This window comes from Scatophagus argus, chromosome 14, assembly GCF_020382885.2.
Source record: "Scatophagus argus isolate fScaArg1 chromosome 14, fScaArg1.pri, whole genome shotgun sequence".
Taxonomy (NCBI): Eukaryota; Metazoa; Chordata; class Actinopteri; family Scatophagidae; genus Scatophagus; species Scatophagus argus.
In genome coordinates, this window is record NC_058506.1 from 20,380,575 (window position 1) to 20,408,131 (window position 27,557).

The 27,557-nt window shown below is 43.4% G+C and overlaps 1 protein-coding gene across 1 annotated transcript; it reads left to right on the forward strand.

Moving 5' to 3' along the window:
• Positions 1-1,561: 1,561 nt before the first annotated feature.
• Positions 1,562-25,403, forward strand: vps37d (VPS37D subunit of ESCRT-I). Its single transcript, XM_046410923.1, has 4 exons — positions 1,562-1,848; positions 7,112-7,283; positions 17,030-17,112; positions 20,827-25,403. The coding sequence occupies exons 1-4, from the start codon at positions 1,726-1,728 to the stop codon at positions 21,364-21,366; spliced, it is 918 nt and encodes a 305-aa protein (XP_046266879.1). The 5' UTR covers positions 1,562-1,725; the 3' UTR covers positions 21,367-25,403.
• The last annotated feature ends 2,154 nt before the right edge of the window (positions 25,404-27,557 follow it).

The window sequence follows — 27,557 nt, forward strand, 5'->3', positions numbered from 1 at the left end:
GAAGTTGGGAGGGGAGACTCCTACTTAATACTTGTAAATGATTGAATAGTATCAACAGTATCTGTGGTTGTGAAATAAACTGCAGTACAATGTTTCAGTCTGAAATGTATTGGAGTAGATGGATAAAGCAGCACGACATGGAAATTTTCAAGCACAAGTACAGAAAAATTATCCCTGAGTCCAGTTCTTGTCACTTTCCACCTACACACTAAATAAGATACTGCAACAGTTCTCCTTCGTGTGGTGTTTCCAAAAGTTTTGCAGGCCCCGAGCAGAATTTGATCCTAAAATGGAATAAAACATGGAATAACTTCAATTTCCATCATCCATCCTTTTTTCACTTTCCTTTTCTCGCTGGCTGTTTTGAAGGCCCCCTGGTGGCGGCAGGGCCCCGAGCAGCCCAGCAGTGAATCACCCTGTGTTTATGCCTCAGGGCGGTCATGCTGAGTCCAGATATTAGACTCCAGACGGGGCAAGAATCTACTAAAAAATCATTTGGACTCTGTTGATGAAAAACGCCCTAAATCAATAGTTTGGTGACCTACATTCGTCTAATAATCCCTCACACTGACCACATAATAATGTCTTGTCAGCCATCAGTCGGGCTTCACTTGGTCCTGAGATGTTCAGTGGATGTAAGTGGCTTTGGATGTTGGGACTCTGCCACATTTTAGGGTTTAGTGAACTGATCACAGGAGGGCTCGGCAAAGAGAAAATACAGGCCAGAGAAATGCTCAAAGAGTAGGTGACGGTCTTTGAGAGATGTGGCCACAGTGACAAGTTGGTCACTTGATGGAAGATTAACTGGGAATTACTCTGATTTACTCTGACAGTTTGAGCAATTGTAATGCAAAAAAAAGTTCATAGTTCCAGCTTCACAAATGTGAGTTTTTCCTCTGCTTTTCCTTTTATTTTATAAAGCAGTTTTTTTAAAATTATTATTATTTCTTTATTTTTCCTTTTTAATATTTAAATATTGCATTTATTCTTGGTAATTGTGAGGTGTTTACGACTGTTTGGCTAAATGAGACAACATTTCTCACTATTTTCTGAATTTCTAAAAAGTTGATAAACGGAAAAAATTAATCGGTAAATTAATCTATCATGAAAATAATCATTAGTAAAATTGAATGGTATTGTATATAATAGTATAACAGGTAACGGGGGACATTTTTGTGCATGGAGTACTTTGTTTTTAATATTTAAAGTAGGTCTACTACATGTAGCTGAGTATAGCCTACTGACATACTGTCACTGGAGTGGAGTTTTCAGTGCAGGACTTTAACTTTTCTTTTACACTTTTATACAGTGATTTTAGTACTTTCATTTAAATAAAAGATTTCTCTCAAATCATAGTGAGATCAGATACTAACTTAGCGAGAGGGCCTTAATGTTGAAAAATCTAAAACGGAACTTGTGGTAGACTTAACTTGGTTACTTTGCAGATTCAGAGCAATAATAAAAAAGCAAAAGAAATACATTATTATTTCTTAATAAAAGGTAAAACCTCACGATCGTCACACATTATGCCTACTCACCACCACCGAGGCGGATTCGGCTGTTTTATTTTGAAGGTGTTGACAGGAAGTCTACCGGTTGACGGTCGGTGTGTGTGTTGACGCTACATGCGGGCTGATCGCATCGCATTCCAATGTGAGCGAGATGTAACCGCTGTGCGGACTCTATGTTTCCAAACCGTCTCTAGCCGCAATTTGGAGGAATAAAATGTCCAACTTGAAGGAGTCCAACACTTGTCCTGACGGCTACAGGGCTTTAAGCACAAGTGAGCTGAGGGAGCTTTTACAAAACGACGACAAAATGGACCAAATCATTCGGCTCAATGAGAAGGTAAGGTATCCTCTGCTCCCCAAAGAGCCAAAGTGCCGTAAGGAATTTGCGCCTTATTGACGCTTTGTTAAACCTCTTCTTCCGTCTTAAACGATGTTGTTCCGTCGTTTCCCGGCTGTGTCTTTGTTCCTCGCTGAAAAGGAGCGTTTAATTGTTTTTGGACATCACATTTCATGTTCAATGTGTAACGCAAATCCGCTTTACATGGCTCATCGATTGTCTGCGTGGCGAGTGGTCGGATTTCCAATTCGTTCCCCACAAACCCTCCTCCCAATGTTTGCGGTGAAATATTAGTTACTGAGACGAAGATAAAACACAGGGGGATTTATATCTGTGTTTGTACATTTCATTGTTTTATGCGTCAAGCGTTATTATCATGCTGGAAGCATCATATCGGGGTGTTGAAGACCCCATACGCGCCGTTATGTGGCTCTAGTCTTTGCGCAGAACTCCCTTTAGAGATCTGACAATGTAGTATTTCTTCATCCCACAGACCATCTGCACAGCAGGTAGAAGATATCTTAAAATATTAGATTTCTTACGGCACTCTATTAAATTCGGCATTCCTGCAGTATATATAACAAGACTTGTTTCAATGAAACCTCAAGTTTAACAACTGGTCGTCCTCTGTCCTCTTCCCTCGAAAGATGCGTCGGCAAGCAGAATTCATTCTGAGTAAAAGTCTACTTTTATCGCAATAAGTTGCGTCTTGATGTGTTGGATTGATGCCGAATTGAGCAGTGATCCTCGATAATAACAAAACATCTCATGTTGCATTCTTTCACGAGATTCACTTCGTGTGGAAACGTGGAAAGTTAAAATTGGTCGGTTTGTAAAGGAAATCTACGTGCTTTAATCTCCACGTCAGAGAGGCATGTTTTGGGGCTGTTTGATGACCTTCCTAGCATAAAGCGATATTGCGATCACTTGCTCTCTTTTACCGTGTCTCTCTCCTTCCCTCTCTCTCTCTCTCCTTCCCTCTCTCTCTCTCTCCTTCTCTCTCTCTCTCACGCACACACACACACGCACACGCACACGCATGGATGCAATGTGGTTCCCAAACTTCTTTATGACCCCTGTTTTGATTAAGTTTGCCTTGGGGGTCCTCCAGCAGAAAAAAATCTCCAGTCAGGATTCAGTGTAGGCTTCAGAACTGCATTGCTTTCACAGCTGTGGGTGGAGTGATGTGTGCAGTGTGTACAGTGAAACATACCCAGGGTGGAATATTTATCATCATACATGTTCACAGCTATCTTTGTTGACGGACCCCACATTGAGAACCGCTGCACTGGACCTTTGAGATTGCTGTTTTCTATTATAATCTTCCTCCTTGATTAATTAAGATACCAAAAGCAGGCGATTCGGGTGATTTTGCTTAGAAACAAGGGACGGCATTACTTACTTACTCGTCCTGTTCGTGACATCTGAAACCTGGCGATGATGGAGCCGCAGTGGTTTAATCTCACCAAGAGGTCATACAATCCTCCCCTGGGAGCAGAGCAGAGTCACTCAGACCCACAGTCCAGAGTGCACAGGAGTGTTTTAGCAACTCTTCATTCGCACTCCCATTTGTCTGTCATTAACTAATATTACAGAACCTGTGCTTGCAGAGGACGTTTGTCATATAAGTAGTCTGTCTCCCAGTGACGTAGTCCCCTTTACTCTACAGAATATATCAAAGCATGTGCTGTACATTATCATGGTTGGCTGGTTTCAGAACCCATCTCTCATCTCCATATGAGATCTGGGAGCAGGACGCTTCATTAATCTCATGTTAATGATGAGCGTTATGTAAACCGCAGAGTGTAAATCATTCATGACTCATAATCATGAATGCTACAGCCTAATTCCCATAAATAACATAACCATTAATCAACTGGCAGATTGACTGATTAAATATGTAGTTCACAGGAGCAAATCTATAGTAAAAAAAAAAGAAAAGAAAAGAAAAGAAAAAAAAGATCCTCGGCAGCCACAAATGCACTGCAGCTGCAGCATTTTGTCGGGGATCAGAAAGTCATTCTGAGAAGCACAACAATAAACGGACGTGTAAAAAAAAAAAGTCAGATCAAAAGGATGAAACTCTTCAGCGCCTGGTATTAAACAGACCTGAATTTATCTGATTACAGTTACCACTGATTACAACAGAAAGTACAACACTAACACCTTGCACAGCTAGTCAGATTCATCATTATGTTTATTTGTTCTTTGATCAACCAAAAGCGTGCATTTTAAGGACAATAAGAACAAGAGACAGTAGTTTGGCATTTTGGGAGATGCTCTTACTCCGTTCCTGGAGGAGAGTTAGAAAAAGCAAGATCAACATCGCTCTCATGTCTCACGTTAATGTAGCCAGCAGCTGTTTAGCTGAGCTTAGCTTACAGCTCGAATGGAAGTCGGCGAGCAGCACCTCAAAAAATCAGTCGCACATTACAGCTCATTGGTTCAATCTGTACAAAAGCTCACAATCTGCGGTTTTACAAGATCAACTTGAGATACGAACATGTCTGTTTTTAAAATATGCAGACCACAAATTGAAAATAAATCCCGGTGGCAGCACCAGTCAGAAACATTGCCTTAAGATATTTTCTGCAGATTATTCGGCCATGGTACTAGCAATTACATTTTTTGACATCATCCAGCTTTATTTGTCATGAAAAAAATTTGCATGTATGCAAACGCAGGGATGGAATTTTCCTGTAAACCTGCTATAACGAGCTGTTAACACAACCTTGACATATGGCGAACTTGTTAGCAAGCAGCTGCTTAATTACACGTCCAGCAGTTATAAAGCAAACCTGAGCGTTTCTCTGGAGTCTGGAGTGTTTCTGTCCACCTGAAGAATGTAAGTCTGATATTCAGTCTCCTCCTATCGTCCTCATTTCATCCATTGTTGTTGTTACAAAATGTTGATCACATCTGCTTTAAACTCATTCCAAATGGTGCGAAGAGACATTTACCAAGCTGGCCGCCCGGTGGAGACTGGCATTACATTGCCCGCCGTTTCTCTCAGTTGAATGCAGACTTGGCGTGACATGAAGAATTCTCTCTCATGGAAAAGACGGTCGGTTTCATCACGAACTGAATGTTAGGTTGGTGGCCTTGGACTGCAGCAGCCCAATTAAGTTTGAGCCTCATTTAAGACAAAGGAGAAACCCCTGTTTACTGCATTTCATGTGGTCAGACGTGTTCAGCCGCAGGAAACAGCAGCGCTGCTCCTCGTCTTCAACTCCGGACTCCTAAATGCTTCCCAAGTGTCATTTGTCTGGCGCGGTAAACAGTGTCAGCCCTGCTTTACAGCAAGTCCATCAAAATACAAAACAACACTCGCACTCTGAACACTGCAGCGGGCGTTGTTGTTGTTGTTTGATAAACAGGGCGGACAAGCCAAAGTAGGAAATGTGTCTGTATTGATTCCTGTTTAGGGAAAAGGGCACAGATGATTGGGCGATAAGTCTTTAACTGTCATCTTTACGCTCGCCGGGAATTCATTTTGTGGAATGAACAGCGGATCTGTGGCATCTCTTTCTGCACTCACACGGGGCTTCTTTTGACTACAGGGCACATTCTGCAAATTCCTCTTAACTTGGGACTCGTACATCCCTTTGATGACCCGTAAAATGTGAGACAGATGCACCGTACAACGCTGGACTCAATGACACGGCCTTCAGGCTCTTAAGTGACTGACTGCAGAGGGAAAACAATTGAGCGGGAAAAGTATCTGGCCAGGCAGAATCGCAGGAATGCTCAGAATGATGACATGGTCAGAGAGGTTTCAGATTTTTTGCGGCGTGAAGCTCACAAAGTGGCAACGTGTCAGCGTTTGGGACCCCGACTCGTCCTTTACAGCAATGCTGTGACTGTGTTGTCTCACATAAAGGGAGTGGCATGTGTTTTAATAATTTATAGGTTTCAGCTCATATGGTAGAGTGACAATGATTGCCCACACCTCCCCCCATATACACATACCCCCACCACCATCCCTGAATCTCCCAACAGCATGAATGCTGCAGTTGACAGCATGTTGAAGCCATAAACATCCAGAATTGTGACCCTTGACCACAAATTACTTTTGCTTTATTAGGCTCAGGGTTTCCACTCACATTTTATAATGAAGGCAGCCGGTCCTGCCACTAACATCTGAGGACATTTTTGCATAAATGACTTCAATTTTCCAGTAACTTGTGTTGTAGGCAGACTACATGTTTACAGGGTTTACTCAGTCCTCTGAGCTGAACCTGCTACCACAAAACGATTACGTAAACAAGGAAGTAGCGACAGAAACTAATAGCTGTCAAATCATTGATACAAAGTGATTTCAAAACTCATTTTGCCATTCTTATTCTTAAAAAAAAAAGCATTTTTCCCAAGGTCAAAACACAATTTAGAACGTTCAGTTGGACATCAAAAATGTCTCCAGTTTGAAGTCACAAAGTGACATATAGCAGTTGATATTGGCGGTGGGGATGATTGATATCTCATATTTGTTCGTGTCAGTAACAGCCTACTATAATAACCTGAGGGAGCAGGTGGGTTGGGGAGACTGAGCAGGACCATTCACATTCAGATGATTCAGTGCCCTCTGCAGCCTCCATTGGCCAGCATGAGAAGTTAAAGCAGTCCGGCTACAACAGTGAATGTATCAGGCCGCTCCCAGTGGGTTTCAAGTACACACGAAACTGTCTCAGCTCAGCTGCAATTTCCTCCCAGCTCTCAGGTCGTTCGAGGTATGCAAACGCATGCAGCTGTAGTGGGTCTAACTGCCTTGTGTTACATAGCAGACAAGAACCGCTGGGACTCTCTGTCACCAGTTCATTGCACCAACATAACTTCCATGCAGCCGTAGAGGAAAAAAAAATCACTCGGTCTGTCTTGTTAAACGCTCTCTGTGCCTCTATAGCACCATGAACAGAGCGGCAGTGTGCACCACGCTCGCCTGTCGTACTCTGTAGTGTTGCTACTTGCACAGCAGGCTAACAACACGCGTGCTTTGACAAACTTCTCTTGTAGTCAACAGATTTTTGCCTAAAAGTTAAACACATAAGTTAAAGTATATTAAACCAGCAGACTTTTACATAATGAACGCCTGTAACAAAAGTAGGCAGAGGAATACACACAGCATTAGTTTCCTGATCCACATGCATGTTGAAAGAATTTTATGTCCTACACGATTTAGGGCATCAGCATGCACACACTGCGCAGCTGCACCACATATGGTATGGTAGACTAATCTGACATTTGTTGACTTTGGGCTTCTGTTTAGTTTCAGGATCTTCAAGTGGACAGAGAGATGCTGCTGACCTCCAATCGGAGTTTGGCCGAGGAGAGCCTCGCCCGACGACCCCGCCTTTGTAACGGCAAACTCCAACTGGCGGAGAAATACCGGGAACTGTCCAACCTGGCAACCACATGCTGGGAAAAACAGAGTCAGCTTGGTGAGTTTACCCCAGCATTGAAGAGAGAAAGAGGAGAGGGTGAGGACAGGGGGGTGGGGGGGTGTTTCTGGTTTCACAAAGGATGCCAGTGGACGATCGCTGTCGAGACATAAGTCAAGAGGAGCTGGTGCTTAGGATGGCAAGGTCACTGGTTCAGATTCCAGGGCTGGATGGGTAAATATGGCGCCGCTAAGTGAAAGTGAAGCATTATCACAGCCATTTTTCTGGTGGCAAGACAGATTTCTATGTGACCTTAAACTGTTGTTGTCGTTCTTATTTACTGAAACAGAGCTTTCATACGGTTTTGTGTTGGTGAAAGCAAACTAAAAGAAGAAATTGCAGAAAGAAAAGGTCGCATCTGGACCACGTAAGGTCAGAGTTAATTATACACGATGTCCCTCAGTGGCTCCTCATTGTCTCACCTTGTAATTGCAGTAAGACACTCAGCCTTTACTGCACGCTTTGAGACATAGAAAGCAAAGCGAAAGCCGAAATCCCATTTGACTTGCTGTGACACTCTCGCTCTCGCAGAGAATGAGGGAAGTTTCACATCAGAGTACAGAAAAGCTTCAGTGTGTCAGCGAGACGAGCCTTCAACCGCTCAGCAAAAGCCTCAGCATGACTGGAGTTCGGTCATGGGAACGAAATGAAGCATATCAAATGCCGGCAGGAAGCTTGCAGCAGTTGTCAAGGAATTTGTGGGGTGAAAGGGGCCTTGTCTTTGTTTAGGCGAGTCATGCTTTTGACGGGACGGCTATGAGGCGGCACCAGAGGATGTCTTTTTAAGCCTCGGCCCTAAATTTTAAGCCTCATGGGCAAGCTTTTGAAAATTTTTTGCAGCGTAAGAGCCAAGAGCAGGTGACGAAATAAATCCTGTTGCATTAATTTCCAGTTGTAATGTCAACCGCTGCTTATATATATGCGAGTGTGTGTCTTTATGGAGCAGGCCCGGCGCCCGGCCTGCCCTGATGAAAACGCGTTGCCAGCGTTGTGCTGCGGCCTCAGCTGCCGGTCAGTGATGGAAGTCGGGTGGAATGTTAAACTTCCTGTCAGTGTGTGCACATTACACAGATGCTGTCCCACCTCCCCAGCAAAGCAGGATGGGTGGGGGTCCGTCCTTCCTCTGCAAAACATCTGATTCACATTTTCTGCAACAAGGGAGAGGGGAAAAAAAAGATAAATGAGGAGCGTTTTCTGGAGGCGAGTAATTGTAGCAGAGACAAACTGTGGAGCGGATCAAGGCAGGCAGCTGTATTGTTTAATGCATCCTGCTGTGTGGTGGATGGGGATCTGTGACCAGAGAAAGCTGGCAAGAGTGTGTTGCGGTCGAAGTCCCCAGGTGGTGTTGAAACCTTGAGCGATTCTTAACATGTACTCCGGACACTTTCTCACAACTATTATTGTCATTCACTTCCCTCTGCTTTCCTTCAGCTGCTAGCCCAGGTGCTAATCATCAACACTGTCTTTAAGGTGGAATATAGCAGCTTCAAACATGGGTGACCTCGTTCTGTTAAAGCACCTGTATACTAATTTGTTTTGCTGCCAAGACCATTTTCAGTGACATTTTCTGAGTGACTCTGAGTCCCGGGTGGGTCAGGTTTAGGCACACTGACTGGTGACAAGATTGGTATTTTTTCTCATTAAATGTTAAATGTTAGTAAAGTTTTAACACATCTTCTGGTTTAAGTATGAACCAACAAAAGACAATGATCTTTTCCTAACTGTAACTAAGTAGTTTAACCACCTAAACACTGCCATTAAAAACCTGCTTGAGTTGCTTTGCGAAGATGTGCAAGAGAGGACAATGAAGGGAAGGCAAAGAAATGTGCTGTCAGAACCTTTCGCAGATGCTTTAGGAGGGAACATTTTGTGACTTTGGAGATACGTCCTTCAAAAAATAACTTTAACTGTAGCTGACGTCTGGAGGTGTAATCCCTCACCTTTCTGCAGTGGTGTTCAGGTACTGCCGACAAACCCCACTCCGCTGCCATCAGTGAAACCATCCTTTCCAATCTGTTGGTAATTTACCTGGTAAACATTTTCTCAAGTTGATGCAAAAAAAAAAAAAAATCGCAATTCAGATTTGCAAATTTCAAATTAGTAGTATGCAGAGCCGACAAACAGGTTTGTTTAGAGTAACATTCACTCTGAGACACCAACTGATAAAAAGCCACGTGCATTTATTCAGTCTTGAAGTCTATTTTTATTGGATAACAGTTCAAATGTTGACAGCATCAGATCACATTGAGATATTTTTTGACGCAGCTGCGGCGCTATTTAAAACATCAACACACGGTGTCAGATGTAGTGTCGCTGACTTTTTATCAAAGCACTGGAGCTTCTCTCTAGATTTTACAGGTAGCTTTTAAAATTACACATTTAGAAATCCAGTAAAAGAAAAGTGCCAGCAGTTTCAGTCGAGCAGAATGTGCTGCAGCCTCAGCGTGGAGTTCTTTATGAGTTCGAGATTCGTCCGCAGCCCAAGTGGCTCGTTTGCTGTATTTATGTGCGCCTGTGGCCACTTCTGATTCCTCAGTGGGCGCTGAAAAGCATTCTGGGAGACATTAGTGAAATCATCACCGAGGCAGAGGAAGGCGAGCTGAGGCAGACTGAGGTAAATTAACCGCTCGCTAAACATCTCCCCCTGAACACTGATTGTCCTGTCATGGCTTAGCAACTGTAACTAAGCAGGCCTGTCCAGCTCTGGATCTCCCTGTCTGTTGAAGAGGAGCATATGTGACACGACGGCTCCTGAAAAGTGAAGCCAAATCACGTGGACCTTCAGTGCAGCGTATATGAAGTTATAGTGGCATTGCAATGTGCCTGAGGCCACCAAATTTGGGATTTTACAGCCGAATTTTTTCTCTGGTGGGTCATACGCCCAAACCCCTCTGCTTTTCTCCTCTGGCTGGCTACTCCATATCCCTGTGGAAAGTTCTGTGAAACACAATATCATCACAATTGAACTTTTACCCACGGACCACACAGTAAATTCGCCACACGCCCACTAGTTCAGGACTAGCAGAGGTCAGCCTCTGAACAGCCTACTGCAGGACTGTATTTCCTAAGTCTTTATTTTCCTACTTGTATTTGTGATGTTGGGTGTGGTCATCAGAATGGATTTATGGGCTTTTTTTGTTGCCACCACACCAGATCTAAGTGAATGCGAACTGTGAGACAAGGCTTTTATATTCACTTCCTCTGGGAACCGGGATGACTGTTTGTAGGTGGAGAACAAAGTGCACATGGTGTATCCAAGCTTTTTGTTTGGGACTTTCCATATTCAGACTGGATTAAAAGCTTTACACTCTTTGACTGAAAGTCGACAAGTCACTGACTTGCAGGTGTGTCAAAAATCTGACGCCAGCTTTGTCTTGTATATTAAGACATTTATGAAGTTCACTGCCGGGTCACATTCAGTTTTTAAATGTGAGTCAGCTCAGTGTCTGATACATATTTTAGAGATTCAGAGTAAAAGAAAAGCGGTGTCAGAGGACACACAGAACAAGAAACAATGCTGAGGGTGTTGCTCACAGTTGGCAGACAAAGCACAGGGCCAGAGTTCCTGTCTGCCACCTCAGAAACGTGGGGGTTGGATCCACTGAGCTTGTTTGTGCCTTCCAGCATAATTGGCTTTCTGGTGGGAAGCTGGTGAGGGCTTCTCCCTGCTGTTGCTGTTTGGGCAAATGTAAGTACTTCAGACACTGGCATACAGAGAACACGCTGACCAGACAACAGTCAAGACTGGCTTTTTTGTTGTTTTGCATACATTTTCCAGCCACAGTTGTCATTCTAATGAGATGTGGGAGGCTGCAAGAAAATACTGAAAACTTGACTGTGTGTTCAGAATTTGATTGAAGTGATGTTGCTGGATTTAATAAACCCAAGTTAAGTCTAACACAGGTTTATCAGATTAAACTGGCATTAACCACAGCTTGTTAAGACATAATTAATCATGTAAGTTGTAATTCAAATCCTGGCTCTTGCACTTTGAACGCTGCTCTCTTTCAAATTATAAATGTGACTGTCAGGGCCACCTGCACAGTGGGGATTTAATTTGGGGGATCTTGTGAAGCTCCCATCCAGGCGAGCCCTAACCAACAACAGAGTCATGCAGTGACATGGATCAAAGTGCAGAGGGATCCGGGTATTCCAAATGGGAAGCAAACGGGGTGAGATCTTTGAAATAGGTTTCATATAAAGCTGTCAGAAACATGGCTTCTGGCATTAGACAGCTGTGTGAAAGCCAGCATTAATCCCATGAGCTGCATTGACCATAACTGAACAGACTGAGGAAAGATCATCAACCCGCAGACGCTCAACCAGAAGGAAAAAAGATGTCACGGCGCTGACACCACAGCGTTGAGCGCTGAAAAGGATTCGCAGATTGTGGATAGGCTGATGGTGTGTATCATGTTGATTACAAATATTATTTCCTCTCAGTAGAGCCTGGCGGCTTTCAGCCAAGAGTCCTGAATGAAAGTAAAAATATCAAAGTGTTACTCTCAGCTTGCAGCACTTCACGAGAAGCTGTCAGGCTGTTACCACACTTGTGTTGGATGGCTCAGATAGCCTCTCAGCTCGCCATTGTGTTAGACGGCACAAACATGAAGCTGGAGTGCTGCAGGGGCGTAATTCACTGCTGACTCGCTGGCTAACTTTCAAGCCTCGGATACATCCATGCCCTGCAAGGCCCCATCTGTAATACCATGACCTATTTGTGTGTGATCAGCAGCAGATTGCTTTCCCGGCATGTTAAACTGCATTTCTTCACTTGATTTCTCCAAAGCATTCAGTGCCGCAGCGTTAGCAGCTTTTGAGGGGGAAAGAATTGTATTCATTATCATCGACCATGGCATCTCCATGTTTGTGTTGTTTCCAGCTGGCGCTACATCAGTCAGTCGCATTGGTATGTAGAAGTCTGACCAGAGACCATGTTGCTGGCAGGTCAGGCATGAAACGCAGAAGTCTGTTGCAAGAGTGGACGCTGTAAGAAAAGTCAAAGCTGTGCTGATTTTTTTTTTTTTTTTTTTTACTGACATTGAGTGACTGCCATTCATTTGTCATATTCAATAAATCAGCCCACTTCTGTTTTATTTTGTAATGTTTTTGCATAAGCTTGAAAAAGTCTCTTGTGTCAAAATTATCTACATAATGAATGAGCACTGAAAACTTCAGTTTCTTGTGATCGATTTGCGCGCTGTATGAAGAACGTTGTTGGACTGGAGTGTGTGGTGTGACAGAATAATGCCCACAATGCAAACAGTTGCAAACTGTAGATGTGTTTAATTCAGCATTGATCTCTTAATTAATCGGAGTGATTCTCAGAGTATCTGCTGTCTCCAGCTGCAACCATATATCACATAAAGTGCATGCAAATCACACTGTGCTGTCACAAAATAACCACACACATCCGTCGTGTTGCTCTGCTTATGATTTTCTGATGAAGCTGCTGTTGTCATAACTCACTTTGACTGGCACATCAGCACATCATCTGATCTGCATTCCGGTTCAGCCCTTGTGTACTTTGTGCCGCAGCAGCTTGTGGAGACGCCCACAGTGTCCACGCAGCCAAACGCCCACCGCTGCATGCTTGACATTAAAATGGGGCCCCGTGTCTTTGGTGTGCCTTTGTTGTCTCGATGTGATGACCTGAACACACACTTTCAGGGTGTCTCCTCTACGTCATTCTTAGTGCTGCACTCTGCTGCGAATGTGAGAAGTGACAGGACAAGTTGTGTGAAGGATGAAATAAGAGAACTTCACACCCCTGCACACCTGTGTCTCTGCATCTCCACATGTAGCGGGTAAGTAAAAATACTTCCAAGTGTGTCACCGACCTCAGTGTCCAATCACAACACGAACCAAACCATCACCTCCTCATCATAGTACTCATTAGAAGCAGGATTGGCAGTACTCCATCATAGTTTCATTTTCTCACAAAATGCTTTTGGGAACCACCTGACAGCAGAAACACATGTGATCATGAGACGTAGCAGAGCTCCTGTATCCACTGTCTGCAGTCTGAGGCGGGTGAAATACTGCTGAACTCAGTTCAGTGAGTACTGGAGGTGTCCGGCAGCCTGAGCGAGGTTCGTTAACACGTTGACGTCAGCTGTTTGCCGAGAGATTACTGCTCAGCCCACACAGTGACAGTAACTGTCACACTGATAAGTGTTTCCCACAGCACAAGTCCTCCAAGAACACCATGCTGGTTTGGCCTCTGCTCACTGCAGAGGACTTTAACGCTGACTCTAAACCTGACTGGACTGGAAATCTTGAGGGCTTGAGGGGCATTGGTGGCTGAAAGTCAAACCATTTCTTTTGTTGTGGGAACAGAGGGTCTTCAAATTTTACTGACTCCAGAACACATGCTTGATTTGGTTGGTCCGGGCCAGCCGGCTCAGTCCTGGGCAGAAGTATGTGAAACGTGGTGCTCTCAACAGCCAATGGAGGTTAAGTTCAAACAGGAAAAGAATGAAAATGAGCGCCTGATGGTTTCTTTTCATCATCCATCAATCATCTGTGTTTTGTAAAAATGCTGGAAAATAGTGAAAAGTGCCTTTCCCTTCAGCAAGATGATAAAAGCCATATTCAACTTACAATAACTTAATATTTCACAGCAACATTTAAATCACAACAATCAGTGGGGAACATGTTTTTCTGAGAGCTTTGATATACTACAAAAGTTCCCCAAGAAAAACAAGCAAATGTAAACCTACCCAGTCAGCCAAAGCAGTTTAACCCACATTTAATGGTTATAGTGCCACATCGTCAAGTATTCTGTCAGATGATGTGAACGTCTGCAGGCTGTAAACATGGGAAAAGATGTGGATTATTTTTCTGTTGGTTGACTAATCAGGCCAGTTGCTTCGTCAGTACAGGCTTTTTATGGATTTTATGGATCCGTATATACACAGACAAACGTAGCCCGTAGCTCGCTCTGTGCTCGAGCGGCGTTTCTCCTCATGGTCTCATATCTACTCTGTCACCAACACGATTCATTTGTAAGTGCAGCGCTGCGCTGGCCTCCAGGTCCACTCCCCCTGTCGCCCTCCACCACCTCAAATGTAGGTCACATGCAGCTGCCGTGGGAGTAGTTGTTTGCCTGGTTGTCACCTCTCATTACACCCACATCACCCAACATCTGCACTGTGGGGTCGTGAACAAGGCCATTCTTTAATGCACGTTTGCTTTTTACCACAAAAGAGTCGGGAGTTGGCCAGAAAGCTAAAATGTAACGTGGATCGATAAATTATGAATGCTGAGGTGAACAAAGCGGAATATACTGTGCTGCTTTAAAGAAGAGATTTGCTCAAGCCGTCGTGTCTTCTTCTCAGAAATCCTCTTCTTTTTAAGGGAATTTATCACCCGTAAAGATTTATGTGAATGATCTGATCACAAAACTGCATTCGGTGACAAGCAGGGAACATTTAAAGAGGACATCTTGACTTGAAATGCAGCTGCCTGCACACGCTGTCCATTTTCTCTCGATCTGTCTGGATGGGGGGTAGAGATTTCCCTCGGGGGCTCAGAGTTATTAGAGTCATTACTGTGACCTTTCTTTGCCCCTCAGCCTTCACTGAACCCAGTCTGACTTGGTGGGGGTTCGCGTGGCTGTCACAGCGTCTCTTGGAGGGACAAGACACACTTTGCAGTCAGCTGGGTCATGTCTGTTCATAATCATGGCCGACTGCGATCCCCGGGAGGTGAACACACACTGTGTGTGTGACAGAGTGCTGCTCTCATGCATATTTATCAGGAGGGATGTGCCCGTTTCTGCCTGTGTCTGTTGGTCGTCACTCACACGTGGCTTTCGTGTAATTTGGTTTCCGCCAAATGTCAAACGGGGCCGTAACTGCAGAGTCATTTTTATGCCTCCACGCTGGCGAAAGCCATGGCAGGAGGGATTGTGTCTTCGGGTTGTCTCTCCATCTCTCTGTGTGTGTCCCGTTCTCCTGAGTGTAATATCTCTTTGGTACAAATGTCTGCTTGGAGTGAAAGTTAATCTGATTAGATTTTGATGGTCAAAGGTCACTGTGATCTCACTGTCTGTCCCGTGTTGTCGTGAAAACGATATCTCAAGAACACCTTGAGGTAACTTTCCACTTGGACTCGGTTTGGTCGTCAGAGTTCACTGTGACCTCACAAAACATGTCTTTTTTGGCCACATCTCAAATATTCTTGCACTTTCTATTCGGTAAGATATCAGTGGATCACTCTGACACGGAAGAAAACTTCTGAAAGCAATTCTCAGGCAGGAAGAATATGGCGCATCTTTTTGTGATGACATCTGAGCTGATGGACATATGGACATTTAATCATGATGGGCATCATAGACAATAATCAGGAAGTAACAGTAATCTAAAATCTAAAGAAGTCTGTCTGCTCAGAGGTGATTGACTTGAGGCTCTAAAAGGAGTGCGATTATTGACACTAAGTACCTTAAATGCCTGGAGAAGCTGTTTGTCACAGCCACACAGTCTGTCAGCTTGCCACACTACAATAACTAACTTCCTGTTTGTTGAACACCGACACCTTCAACCTCACCCATTATCTTGGCCCTGGGTCCCCCCACAACCTGAACACCTCTGCTTTATTAGCAGCAGAGAGATGACAGGAAATGAGGGGGTAGACAGCCATCGAAAACAGCATGAGGAGATGTTGCGGTTTGTAGTCAAACCGTGTGCCACCGACGCTCCTCACTGTTGCATCATTTAAGATTATCAACAAAAGGTTGATCTAATTAAACTTAAGTCCTTGACCTTAGTAACAAAGTAACATTTATTAATACATTTCAAGGCTCAGAGAAATTCCTTTCTGCGCCTCGGGGCAGATTGTGGCCATTGTAGACTCGGAGGAACGAGCACATTGTGCAAAAGCAAAAATTTGTTTTAGTTCACTGAATTTTCCAACCTTACGTCCCGGTTGTATTTACAACGAGAAAAGCTTTCTGAAAGCTTGAACCACAGAATTTTTACCTTCAAATACTGTGATTTAGATCAGAGAAATAACCTTTATAGGCTTAGTGTTCAATGATGGCTAAAACTGCAAAAAGAAGCTGAAAGAAAGGCTGGAATTAACCTTTCAAGAAAAACCTGGAGCGTTCAGTATTCGTCGGTGTCTCCTGACAGCATGCTGGCGTGGTGCATCACAATGACAAAATAATATCTTGTAAGTCATCGTGTCACTGCTTCCTCGTCCCTGATATGATGTTGATGGGAGCAGTTTCGAATCCTCTGTGACAGATTATATTGTGGTTTTGTGAGCTGCTGCCTCCATCTTTTTTGTCAAGGCTCCTTGCAGTTTTTATGTCATTGACACATACATAAATAATTCAAACGTGTGTGTTTGTTGAAGTTTAAGTTTACTGGCTGCATACAGGAGAAATGATCAAATCTAAATGGTGCTTCTGAGAAAGTAATATGAGTGGATGGCAAAAATGAGAGCCAGAAAAGGGTTTCGTGTCGTGGGCAAACCAAACTAAGACCAGCTTCCCAAAATAGCTTTAAGTTGAATATTTACAGCCCCCCTTTCCCCTTTTTTCTAGCAAACCACTGTCCACCCGATCACCACCGTCTCTTCGTCAGCACATACCCTGAAGGCTCTTTGTGATTTGGAAAATAATTTTCTCCCCTGTGGTTTCTCGGTTGCTGGATTTTTTCTTTTTCCCTCCCGACTCAAGTGAAGTCATAACTCATCTTCCTTTCTCCACATGCATGAGTGATGTTTCTTTGTCATTGCAGAGGCTAACGTCCAGAAGCACAGCCTGCAGACGGCGCAGAACCTCCTGCAGGAAGAGGTGGCACGTGCCGAGGAGCATTCAGAGGTACAAAAAACAAAACAAAACAGAGACATTAAAAGAAGTCGGTGCTTTCCGCTTGTTCTTGCTGAGAATCTAACAGTCTTTCATCACTTTGGCAGCACAGTAAGATTCTTGAAAAGCAGTCTTCAGTCTCACTGACAGCCCACCCACTTCTGTGCAATTTGATCTCTAGAGACATGAGGCATATACATACAGTGAGCAGTGCACCAACATCTGAGAGCAGCTAAACCCACTTCCACCATGGCAGCCTCTGCACAAATCCCTCTACGTACTGTGCATGCGTTCTGTCAATCCTGCATTCAGATTTTTTGCACTTTAAAAGATTTTTGAAGTGTTTTTCTCCATTCTCTGCATTTTGGTGTTTGCACGTCATAGCAGTATGGACTGCTGGCCCGTGCTGTTAGAGTGCCGTTCTAGTTTTGAGTGTGCTGTAGAGACTTTAGGACAAAAGCTCTTCCTTCCGTCTTCCTCAAACGTCCTAATAGATAAAGTATTTTTTACTTTAGCTCTTCCACTCGGGCCACTCAGCCGCAGCTCTCAGCTACAGGAGCATGGATTTCTTAAAGTTTTATTTTTTCTGTTTCTCCAAAGATTTTTCTCTCATTTGGTCATAAAAAAAATATTAATCTGAAAATAACTTATTTTTCAATGGACAGAAAAGTGGATGGTTTTTGTGGTTCCAGTCAGCCTTATTATCCTGCTCTGCATTGTGTAAACATAAAACATATTCAAGCAGGCTTGAAGAAGGTCCTTGTTGCAATAAAACAAATGTCTGTTGTCTTTTTGTTATACAGTAAAAGCTTCAGCGGCAGACTTAAGCCATCACTGCTTGCTGTTAACAAGTGCTCCTGTTTAAATCCTACATGTTCTTTCGGAGTTAAACAGGACGCAGAGGGAGTCTTATTCACACATGAAACCCACACCGCTGCTCCAGGCTCGAATTGATCCGCACAGCACACCTCCCCCACTCCACACGGCTCCGATCAATACCTCCATGACTCAGTCATTAGAGCTGCCGTCCACTGATTGATCAACACCCAGCACAAGCCTAATAGCCTCCCGAACCAACGCTGAGAAAAGAACTCAGCACATTCGTTTATGAGAAAGATGAATCAGTAAATGTTTGGTACACGTTTGTTATTTTCTACCTTAAATTCACAAAAATGACAAATGGCTGCATGTTGAAGATTGACATATTCACCAGTTTGTCTTATTGTGTTGTTGTGTAAAATTACACTCCTTCGTGTGCTACAAAAGTGGTTTAGTAGACCTGAACCAATACAAAGATGTCTCTCTCATTCTGCTCAGATTCAGCTCTCAGAGGGTCACGAAAATGTCTTTTAGATTTTTGTGATGGTTTCACAATGAATACGGCAAATTCTAAAACATCTTGTAGACGTATTCACAGCAGCGTCGCCGTGACCATGTAAATCTGGAAAAGCATGTTTTTCCTTGGCCTCGCTCTCAGACAGAAATCCCTGCCTTTGAAGACTCTGGCCAGCAGCTTCCTCCTCTGTCGCCTAAAGTCAAACAAGCTTCCTAATAAGGAAGATTCCTTCTCAGGTACGAACATGAAAACAGATATCTGATGAAGGGATCAAAACGTGTCGTTTGTGCTCAAATGTATCGCTCACAGGAGGCTTGTGTTTCAAATGACCCTTCAGGCTCGGTTGTTTTACTTCTTGTTTTGTAGCATTGCGTGCTGAGCTGAGGGCACACAGAGCAGACTGGTTTGGCTTTTAGCTCTAGTTAAGATGTCAGATTGTGGCTAAGAGGCGGGCTGGTGTTGTCAGGAACCGCTCTGCTGCCCTTATTGCAGTGTGTGCGCACACGTATAAAAACCCTTTAGAAGACTGTGTGTGTGGCTTAATAACAAAAGATTCTCCTGCAGAGATCCTGCTGTGGCCACCAGGTTTCACTTAGCGACGTATTCTGAGCAAGAAAGTTCATCTGATACAATCTGTGGATCGTTTCTCCGTTGAAATTGCCAAAAGGTGCATGTGCATGCAGGTTTTCCTCACCTAGCACATCATTACATTTGAGAACTGAGAAAGCGTCAGATGTTTTGCATTATGTTTAATATTATTATTGTTGTTGAAAACGTTTTAACTGGTTAATCGAATCCTAAAACCTGATGATTGTCCTGACTTGTTTCACACGTCCCGTGTGACCTGATTCGTCCCGGTGACCTGGTTTCTCCCATGCATGATGCAGTGTGTGCACAAGTGAAGTGTTGTTTAAAGATACTGATTCTCACTCACAGATTTAAAGGGCAATGCTGCTGTTATTCTGCATTTTATAGTTTTTAGCAAAGGCTAATCAAACAGTGGTTTATTACTTGTCCTCCCGCCGTGTCTTCCCCCACTGTGTCCCCATCTGCCATGGACACCATTAAATAACCTCAGGTCGCAGTGAATATATTGGCCCTGCCGCCACTATAGAACAGCTGTTCCCTGCAAAGCCCATTTAATGTCATCTGGAAGGTACAAACCGCCGCCTGCATTGGAGCATAACATTCAGACATGAAATAAAATGAAAATGAAGCACTGAGCTGAACCTTGATAAAAATGACATTTTTAATGCAGTGTGTTTGTGTGTGTTTTGTGTGTTTTTGTTTGGGACGTGCAGCATGTACGACAACACAGCTGGGTTTTTTATTAACCTGTTTTTTTTGTCTTTGCTTTGACTCAAGCCTGATGCCACACGAGGTTTCTCCTTCCTGTCAGCCTCCGGTTTTGAGTACAGCAGTTTAATGGTGCAAAAATGCATAAACAAAAGTATGAAAGAAGTTACTTATTGGGATGATTTTGCTCTTTGTTACTTTGTCGGCTTTTATTAATTTTTTTTAACTGAATTAGTCAATTAGTGAGAAAGGAAAGGTGTCACATGTTGAGGAAAATTGCCCAAAAATTCTCAGCCCCTGGACTGCTCGCGGGGTGGAAGTGCTTGTGGATGTTCTGTGCGCTCGTATCACACGTACATGCTTGGTTTCTACATCCGCTGGTTCAGACAATAATGAAACTTCACAGAGGAGTTCAGTTTCTCACCCTTTATCAGTCCTTTGCCACTTTCTCAGTGCAGCCGATGCGACGTCTCGTTCCTCTTAGAGGGAAAGAAATGAAGTATTCCAACATTGATTTGGCAGTGGCTTACCATGGCAACGATCAAAACCTTGGAGCATTTGGGTCAGCCCTGAGTAAATACACCTGAGGCTCTGTATTTTGGCTACAGACCTCCCGCTCTTTGCTTGTGCTTGTGAGAACATGCAGAATGTAATTAACTGATCAAAACGTGAACAAGCCTTTGCTTTTTAATCCCATAATATTAAGCTAACTCAGAACTGGCTTTTAAACAGTCACTGTGGTTTATGAAGCGATTACTTCACAAGTATAACTTCTGTCCTCAGCCAGACGAGACTCACACTCAGCTTCTCACATCCTGGGAACACATACAGAGACAGATCACACGGCTTTCAAGCTCTGCCAAATGTAACAGTTGCAGCACACGGAGTGTTAGCTGTTAGCTGTGTAAAATGTAGCTGCAGTGAAATATTGTGGCTGACAAACTGTGCCAGAGTTCATGGGTAAACATCCCGGAGCTGATTAAATCCTCTTTATACTTAGAGGAGTTTGTTTGAACGATTCCCCACAGCCGTACCTCCCTTTGTGTGTCATCCTGTCTGCTGATGTTGGTTTATTTGTCTGCCCTTCTTCACAGGAGCTGCTGGAGAAGTTCATGGAGGGAAACGTGAGCCTGGATGAGTTCCTGGACTCCTTCCAAAGCTCCAGGAAGACGTATCATATCCGCCGGGCTCAGGCAGAGAAGATGCAGGAGGTCGCCCAGGCCAAGCGGCAGCCGGGCAAACCCAGGAGGCCGGAGGAGAGCAAAGTCCCAGAGGTGAAGAAGGACTCGGAGCAGCCTCAGGAGCCTCAGAGGCCCAACGGCTTCGTAGCGCAAGGACCTCTTAGAGTGTTCCAGGTACGCTACGGCCTCACGCCAGCCATCCTCCTCCCTCATTACCCAGTTTCTCCCCCTACCTCGGCTCCAGGCTATCAAAGTAGTACCCCCTCATCTGAACCCCAGTCGGGACAGACCCACATCCTCAGCCCTAGCACCCCACTCCCAGGACACGGCCAGCCGGTCGGCCTCAGGGTCATTGGACAGTTACCGGGCGGCTGGCCGGCTAACGGGCGGCCGGTGAGAGTGCAGCATCTCTACAGGCCAAACCCTCAACAGCCCGAACCGCCGTACCGATAAGCTCAAGGAGGAGGGGGGGAGGAGGAGGATGAAAAGCTGGTTTGAGAGGTCTTCCAAGACATGGAACCAAACAGGGGCTGTCACAATCATGTAAGCAAAGACTGATCCAGAGACAGGCAGCACTGCAGACGTCCGTTTCTGTTCTCCATCCATGACACACCAGTGTAACCAGAGCAGAGATGGAGAGGCTGCGGGTGAGGGGATGGGCTCCGATAGCTAACGAATCCCTCGTCAGACCTTTTATCTCTCCTTAGTCTTCCTCCATGGTTGGGTCAGTTTCTGTTTTTGACAGTCCTGTCCGGTGTGCAAGCTTAAACCGGTTTGATTTTCTTGCAAACTGACTGACATTATTATCATTATGAGAAATTCTGCAAGCAGTTGTGGTTTAATGAAACAAGAAATTTACAAAATCTTGATGTGGACTATCAGTGAAAATACTGATGCTGTAAAGATGTTTCCCTCTGAAGCTCAGTGATTGGTTTAGGGAAGAATCACTGATTTAAAAGGTGGCATTTTTGAGTATTCCTCGTGACCCGTAACCAATCACGTGGCGATGTGGGCGGGACGTTGGGCCGAACCGACAGAGAGAGGCAGCTACATCACAGATGATCCGATCTGAAACTCAAAACCATAATGCAATCCAAGCTTTGAGTTTTGTGATCAATCGCACCTCTCTGCTCTGTTTATGTTCCAATTAGAAGTAGCCCAAGGAGTCAGTCTAGTGGTAAAATTTGGTATCTACATTCTTTAAAAACACGCTGCTGATTTCTTCACGACCATCACTTGTTCGTGGAAGCAGCTGATCTGGTTCATCACAGTCAGCAGTCGCCCCCGCCGACTGCGTGAATGTGGAGATTATTCAGTTTTAGCTATGACAGAGATTTGGGGGAAAAAAATAACATTAATGTCACGCTTTGCTGACTTTCAGAGTGTGGATGCGAAGGCGTTTTGTGGAGCAGCCAAGAGAACACAACATGAATTACTTGCTAACATATAATTTATCACATAATTTCTGGCATCATAATCAGAAGGAATTCAAAAGCATTCGTATTCAGTGAGTGGATACGCTGCTGGATTGCAACTTGAAATGCGATCGAACCCCATCCTTGAGAAGGACATGAAAGTTTTTATTTCTAATTTTATTTTTTTATACTTCACATGGAGCAAAGTGAAGCACAAGGTTGTGAAGCACATCTTCAGCGGCAGTAGAAAAGAAAGATTTCATTGTTCGTCCAAACGGCAACGCAGAGAGGCTTTGTGAGATGCCAAGAGTCGTTGAAATGAATGATGGCATCAATAAAATGGCGTTTAATATGAGCTCTCATTGTTTTTCATCCTGTCAAATCAAGCAGTGACGCTCACACCCGGAAACGTTCCCTAAGATCATGAATGCTGATATCAGATGACTGCAGAGCAGAGTTAAAACAAACGGAGCAGTTGGTGTTTATTAATCATTTCAAGACTATAACCTGCCGCTGTTATTCGCACTGTCATGTGTGTTACCATCACAGATAATTACCCAAAGCCGTCTGCCTTCTTGTGCCATCTCATGAACAGTGTTGGAGCTCACAAGATTTATTTATTCATGTAAATCCTATTTTAAATGGCTGACTTCAAAGCTTCTTGTTTACCGTGCTAAATGAAGAGCTGCTTCTCCTTTCAAGGCAGCCAGTGTTTTTTATTTCTCCCTCCCCTCCCTGAACTGAGACGCAGAGTGAGGGGAATTTAATCTCTATGAGAATGCCAGTGCTCTGCAAGCCCACAGTCGGATATAAGGAGGTTTAGGAGGTTTCCCTCTCATTTCGCTCTGCTTTTTTCCTCATAATCCACCTTCAACATCTAAAGGGAAAAGCTCTAGAATGCAGGTTTTGATGGTTCTGCTCTTGAACGTACATTTTCCTCATTAATAAGCACCCATATAAGTGCATGCTTACTACAGCTTGACGAAGTACATGAAAATGCCTTTTGCAGGCCAGTGCCCAGTTGCATAAAGCATCTCATGAAAATATTCAGTTCTTTTGAGATTTGCGGTGTTAAAGTGACAGTTGTTTTAATGTAACTTGCGTCATTTTACCAGCAAATATCCTTAAATAACTAAGACTTGTAAATGCATTTCAAGACACTGAGAGTTTTTTTTTTCTTTTTAAACTTGGGTCATCTCCATCTAAACAAACTGCTGAGATCTGTGAATGCAGCTGCATTCTAAAAAGAAGGGCGAGTGCCAAGAGGCGCAATGATCTTATCTGATATTGTGTCTTTAGCTTTACCTCTTTGACGTTGTCTTTGTGTTTTGGGTCTCTTTTCTGATGATCTGAAACTTGCCTTTCATCCCTGGAAGCAGGTACTACAAAACAAAGAGGGACAGGGGACGCTCAACACATCACCTGGAAACTGTTATCCAACAAATCCTGCACTTTCTGATACAGAAATGCAGCTTTTGTGACATGAATGTTTTAGTTTGATCAGTTTAATGTTTGCTTTGTTTTTGTATCTATGCATCTGTTTTGTTTTTTGTGTTTTTACTTCTTTTGGGGAAAAAGAAAATGGAAAACCAATAAATAAATTCCAAGACAAAAGAAACACAAGCAGTCAGGCCGTCAGACGGAGATCCCGATTGGAGGAAATAAAGGCGACCGTTTGTGTTTCTGTCCCTACTGAACTTCTCTTTAGTGATGTTTCCACATTCACAGATCTTAATTTGATGGATAAAATGTTAGGATTGTTAAATTAGTGATGACTAAAAGACCTAATAGATTATTTTAAATCTGTTTTCTGGTACCCAAAAATTGTTGAATCCTTAACGCTGAAACTTGTTATTATTAATGAATGAAATTAAAATATGGTCTCTCTAGATTGGACGGCACGTTTGGAGTTGCTTTGCAATATTTTACTTTTTTCTCTTTTGACCAGTTTAGCCTTTTTTTGTTTGTGTGTGTGTTTTGGTTTGTTTTGGTTTTTGATTTGTCTTTTTTATTTCATTTTTCATTATTTGTGTCATTGTTCTTATTTAATTTCATGCCTTTGAACTCTCTGACTAAATAAAGGAAGGATACCTCGCCTTTTAATCTGCACACTATTAACACAACAGAAAAATTTGAGAAAATCCTACATATTCTAACTTAAATAGCTTAGCTATAGCTTAGCTTAGCATACGTACTGGAAACAGGGGAAAGACATAGCCTGGCTGTGAAGGCAGTAAAATCCAGTCCAATAAAGGTCACAAATTAACATATTTATATCTTGTTTGTGTCATCTTCAGGAGTGTAAATGTAACGTGTTGTGTTACAGGAGGTTATGTGCTGGTGCAGTAACTTCCTGGTTGTCTGGAAACCTCACATTGATGACAAAACTAGGAAGTTACCAGAGCTCGTCATCTACACATCTTGAGTGGGTTTTTAGCACTGTTGTTAGGGAGATTTTGATACCTTGGGGCAGAGCCAGGCTCATTGTTCCCCCCTGTTTGAAGTCCTCATGCTAAGCTAAGCTAACTGGCTGTTGGTTCCAGCTTTAGTTTGTCAGTCTTGTCATCTCAGCTGAAGAAAGCAAATAAGCGTATCTCCAAAAATGTCAAATTAGAAACCAGAAAATGAACATCTTAAAGACATAAACGTTGGCTGTAACTGGGCACTGGCTCCAACCAAACATGCAGTTCTGTGTCCACTCAGGGTCTGAGAGGAAAAACATGCAGTGTCACTTCTTATCCTGTAGCTCAGATGGACCCTGAGTGTGGGTCAGTCTGGACTCGTGGATCTCATGTTGCCCTCTCCAACCAACCATGACCACGGTGACACCAAATCACCTCTGATGTTTCTTTGTTGCAGTGAGGTTTGACTGAATGAAGGTTGTAGCAGTCATTGCTCGAGTCTCGGGAGTGTTTGTTTTTGTTTTGTGACAATGCTGTCTGTTGTGGCCAAACACAACCAAGAATCCACCCTCAACAAATTCACTGGGTTTTTATTCAGGCCAGATGATTCATGTAAGATTGGACACTTATGTGTTTGAAATATTCTCAAAATGTAAAGTGCTTGTTTCTGCGACTTGTGGTTTTGTTTGTCCAGTATGTTATATTGTGAATCTCTTTTCTATCAAGGATTTATCCCAGCAGCCTTCTTTCATAGGGTGGGGGTTGAGGGGTGGGGTGAAATGCACCACCTTTGAACATAGATTTAGATAAAAGTGCAGCCACTCATTGAGCCGAACACCCGCAAACGTTTTGCATAATTTGCATGGAAGCATCTCAGACGAACTGTGGCTGCAGGCGAGCGTACCAGATGATTATGAGTGGTGTCAAAGCCGATCAGCGCTGCACTGAGTGAAGATGAGCTAATAATATCCAAGTCGACTCATTTCCTATCCCTCCATCTCCGTACGGAGCACCGTCAGCAGCTCCAGTACAGTATGTGTGGCTGAGATCACGTGGCTGTCGAAACCCCTCAGAGCTGAAGGAAGGAAATGTCAACTTGCGAGAAATTATCTGATCTTTGGCCTGGTTACACAAAGAGGTAAAAGAAACAAGCCAGCCAGCCGCTAAATAACAGCATGCTTTAACATGTGCTGGACTCTGAAAGTGCTGTTCATTTGTTTCATTTTGGTCATATAATCAGTGCTTTTCACAAACTGAAAACAATAATGAAATGGTTGAATTTTTCCTACTAAATCGTTTGCATGAGAACAAACATGTCAGCTCCCACAGTAAGTCACAGTTTGTGTGATTCAAATGTTTGTTGCTCGCAGCAACTATCATTAATTCATGTTGAAGCACAGCACAGCAAAAGCAAACACACAAAGACACCTGAGTAGTGGGAACAGAACATGTGAATATGTCTTCCTGGGAAAAGTTTTAAGTGTGCGGGGAACAACAACGCTGTGATGTTGAGCACATTTTGTCACTCGAGTTGGTTTTAGTATCATGAAATCTCCAGAGTCGATTTTGTGCTGCACAACACAAGGCCCTAATGTTCTGTGACGGCTACTTTTCCAAGCCAGAATAATTGTGCTAAATGATCTAAAGACATGCCTTTTTTTTTATTTTCCAGCCTCTCTTAACCAAAAGACCACAGCAAAGCTTTGGAGTCACAGCAGCTCGTTAGAGATGGAAATCTTTCAGTCCACACATGAAGTGTATAGGTGTCACCAGTCAACGTTATATAACACAACAGCTTCTGTGTGGATACAGCAAGTGACATCCCGACTAACACTGAAATTCAAACACTTTGATAGGTAGAGGTAGCGAATCCTTATCTATGTGTTTTAGCTCTATTCAAGCTGTGAGAGCTTCACAATAAGTAAAGTAGGTTACAGATACACAGGAGGACTCCAAGCTGAACAGAAAAACCAGCAAAAACATCCAAAAATATGAGTAAAATAAGTTCAAATAACAAGTAGGTGACATGAAACAACTGAAAAGCAGTGAATACAACAGTCGACTCCGGACTCCGGCTGTCTGAAACGACACCAGGAGACTGCTAGTAAAGATGTTTTTGTTTCGCATACAGCACAAGGAATATGATCGTGTCCTTTCTATACGGGTCAGTATGTCAATGCCCTGTCCACCGCCCCCAAATGACCAAAACAACAACTTAATGCAGGTTTATATTACTGGACTTACACATTATTAAACATGGAGGGAATAGTCTGGAATAGTGGCCAGTGTTGAGACATCACGAGTTGACAATGCTACCTTTTAAGGGGTCACAAGCCAAAAAAGATGGGAACCGCCTGAAATGAAACTGACAGAGAGGAAGAAGTCAAATCCATTACTTCAGATTCCAGGAGACAATAAAAGTTTAATGGGGAAAAGAATAAAAGTCCTTATCTTAATGTCAGCAGTATGACTGGAAGGTCACTGGTTTATATCACTGGTCCAACTGGGAGCGAGAATCAGGTCCATTTACAAGTCCCTCCATTACCTGTCAGTGAGGTGTCCCATAGAAACCTCATCTGTCTCCTAATGTGTCTGAAAACCAATAATAAGGATTCTTACAGGACAATTTGGAACTGACTCGCCAGGCTCAGTAAGTCGTGTCATTTTGGGTGAAATTTATGACTGACTCAATTTTTAAGAACATAATTTCTGAAAGTAATTCACATATCGGCCTGAGTGATACCTGTGGGACATTTTGAAGCCAGTCTTTATGAAGCAGCTGAGGAAAACCATGCTAAAATATTTATATGAAATACATTAGGCCATA

What these genes read in the sequence shown, in the direction of transcription:
- vps37d (XM_046410923.1), top strand. Translation starts at nt 1,726, where the DNA reads ATGTCCAACTTGAAGGAGTCCAACACTTGTCCTGACGGCTACAGGGCT. An exon ending in TCATTCGGCTCAATGAGAAG is followed by an intron (nt 1,849 to 7,111) that starts GTAAGGTATCCT and finishes GCTTCTGTTTAG; the next exon opens with TTTCAGGATCTTCAAGTGGA. An exon ending in GGAAAAACAGAGTCAGCTTG is followed by an intron (nt 7,284 to 17,029) that starts GTGAGTTTACCC and finishes TTGTCATTGCAG; the next exon opens with AGGCTAACGTCCAGAAGCAC.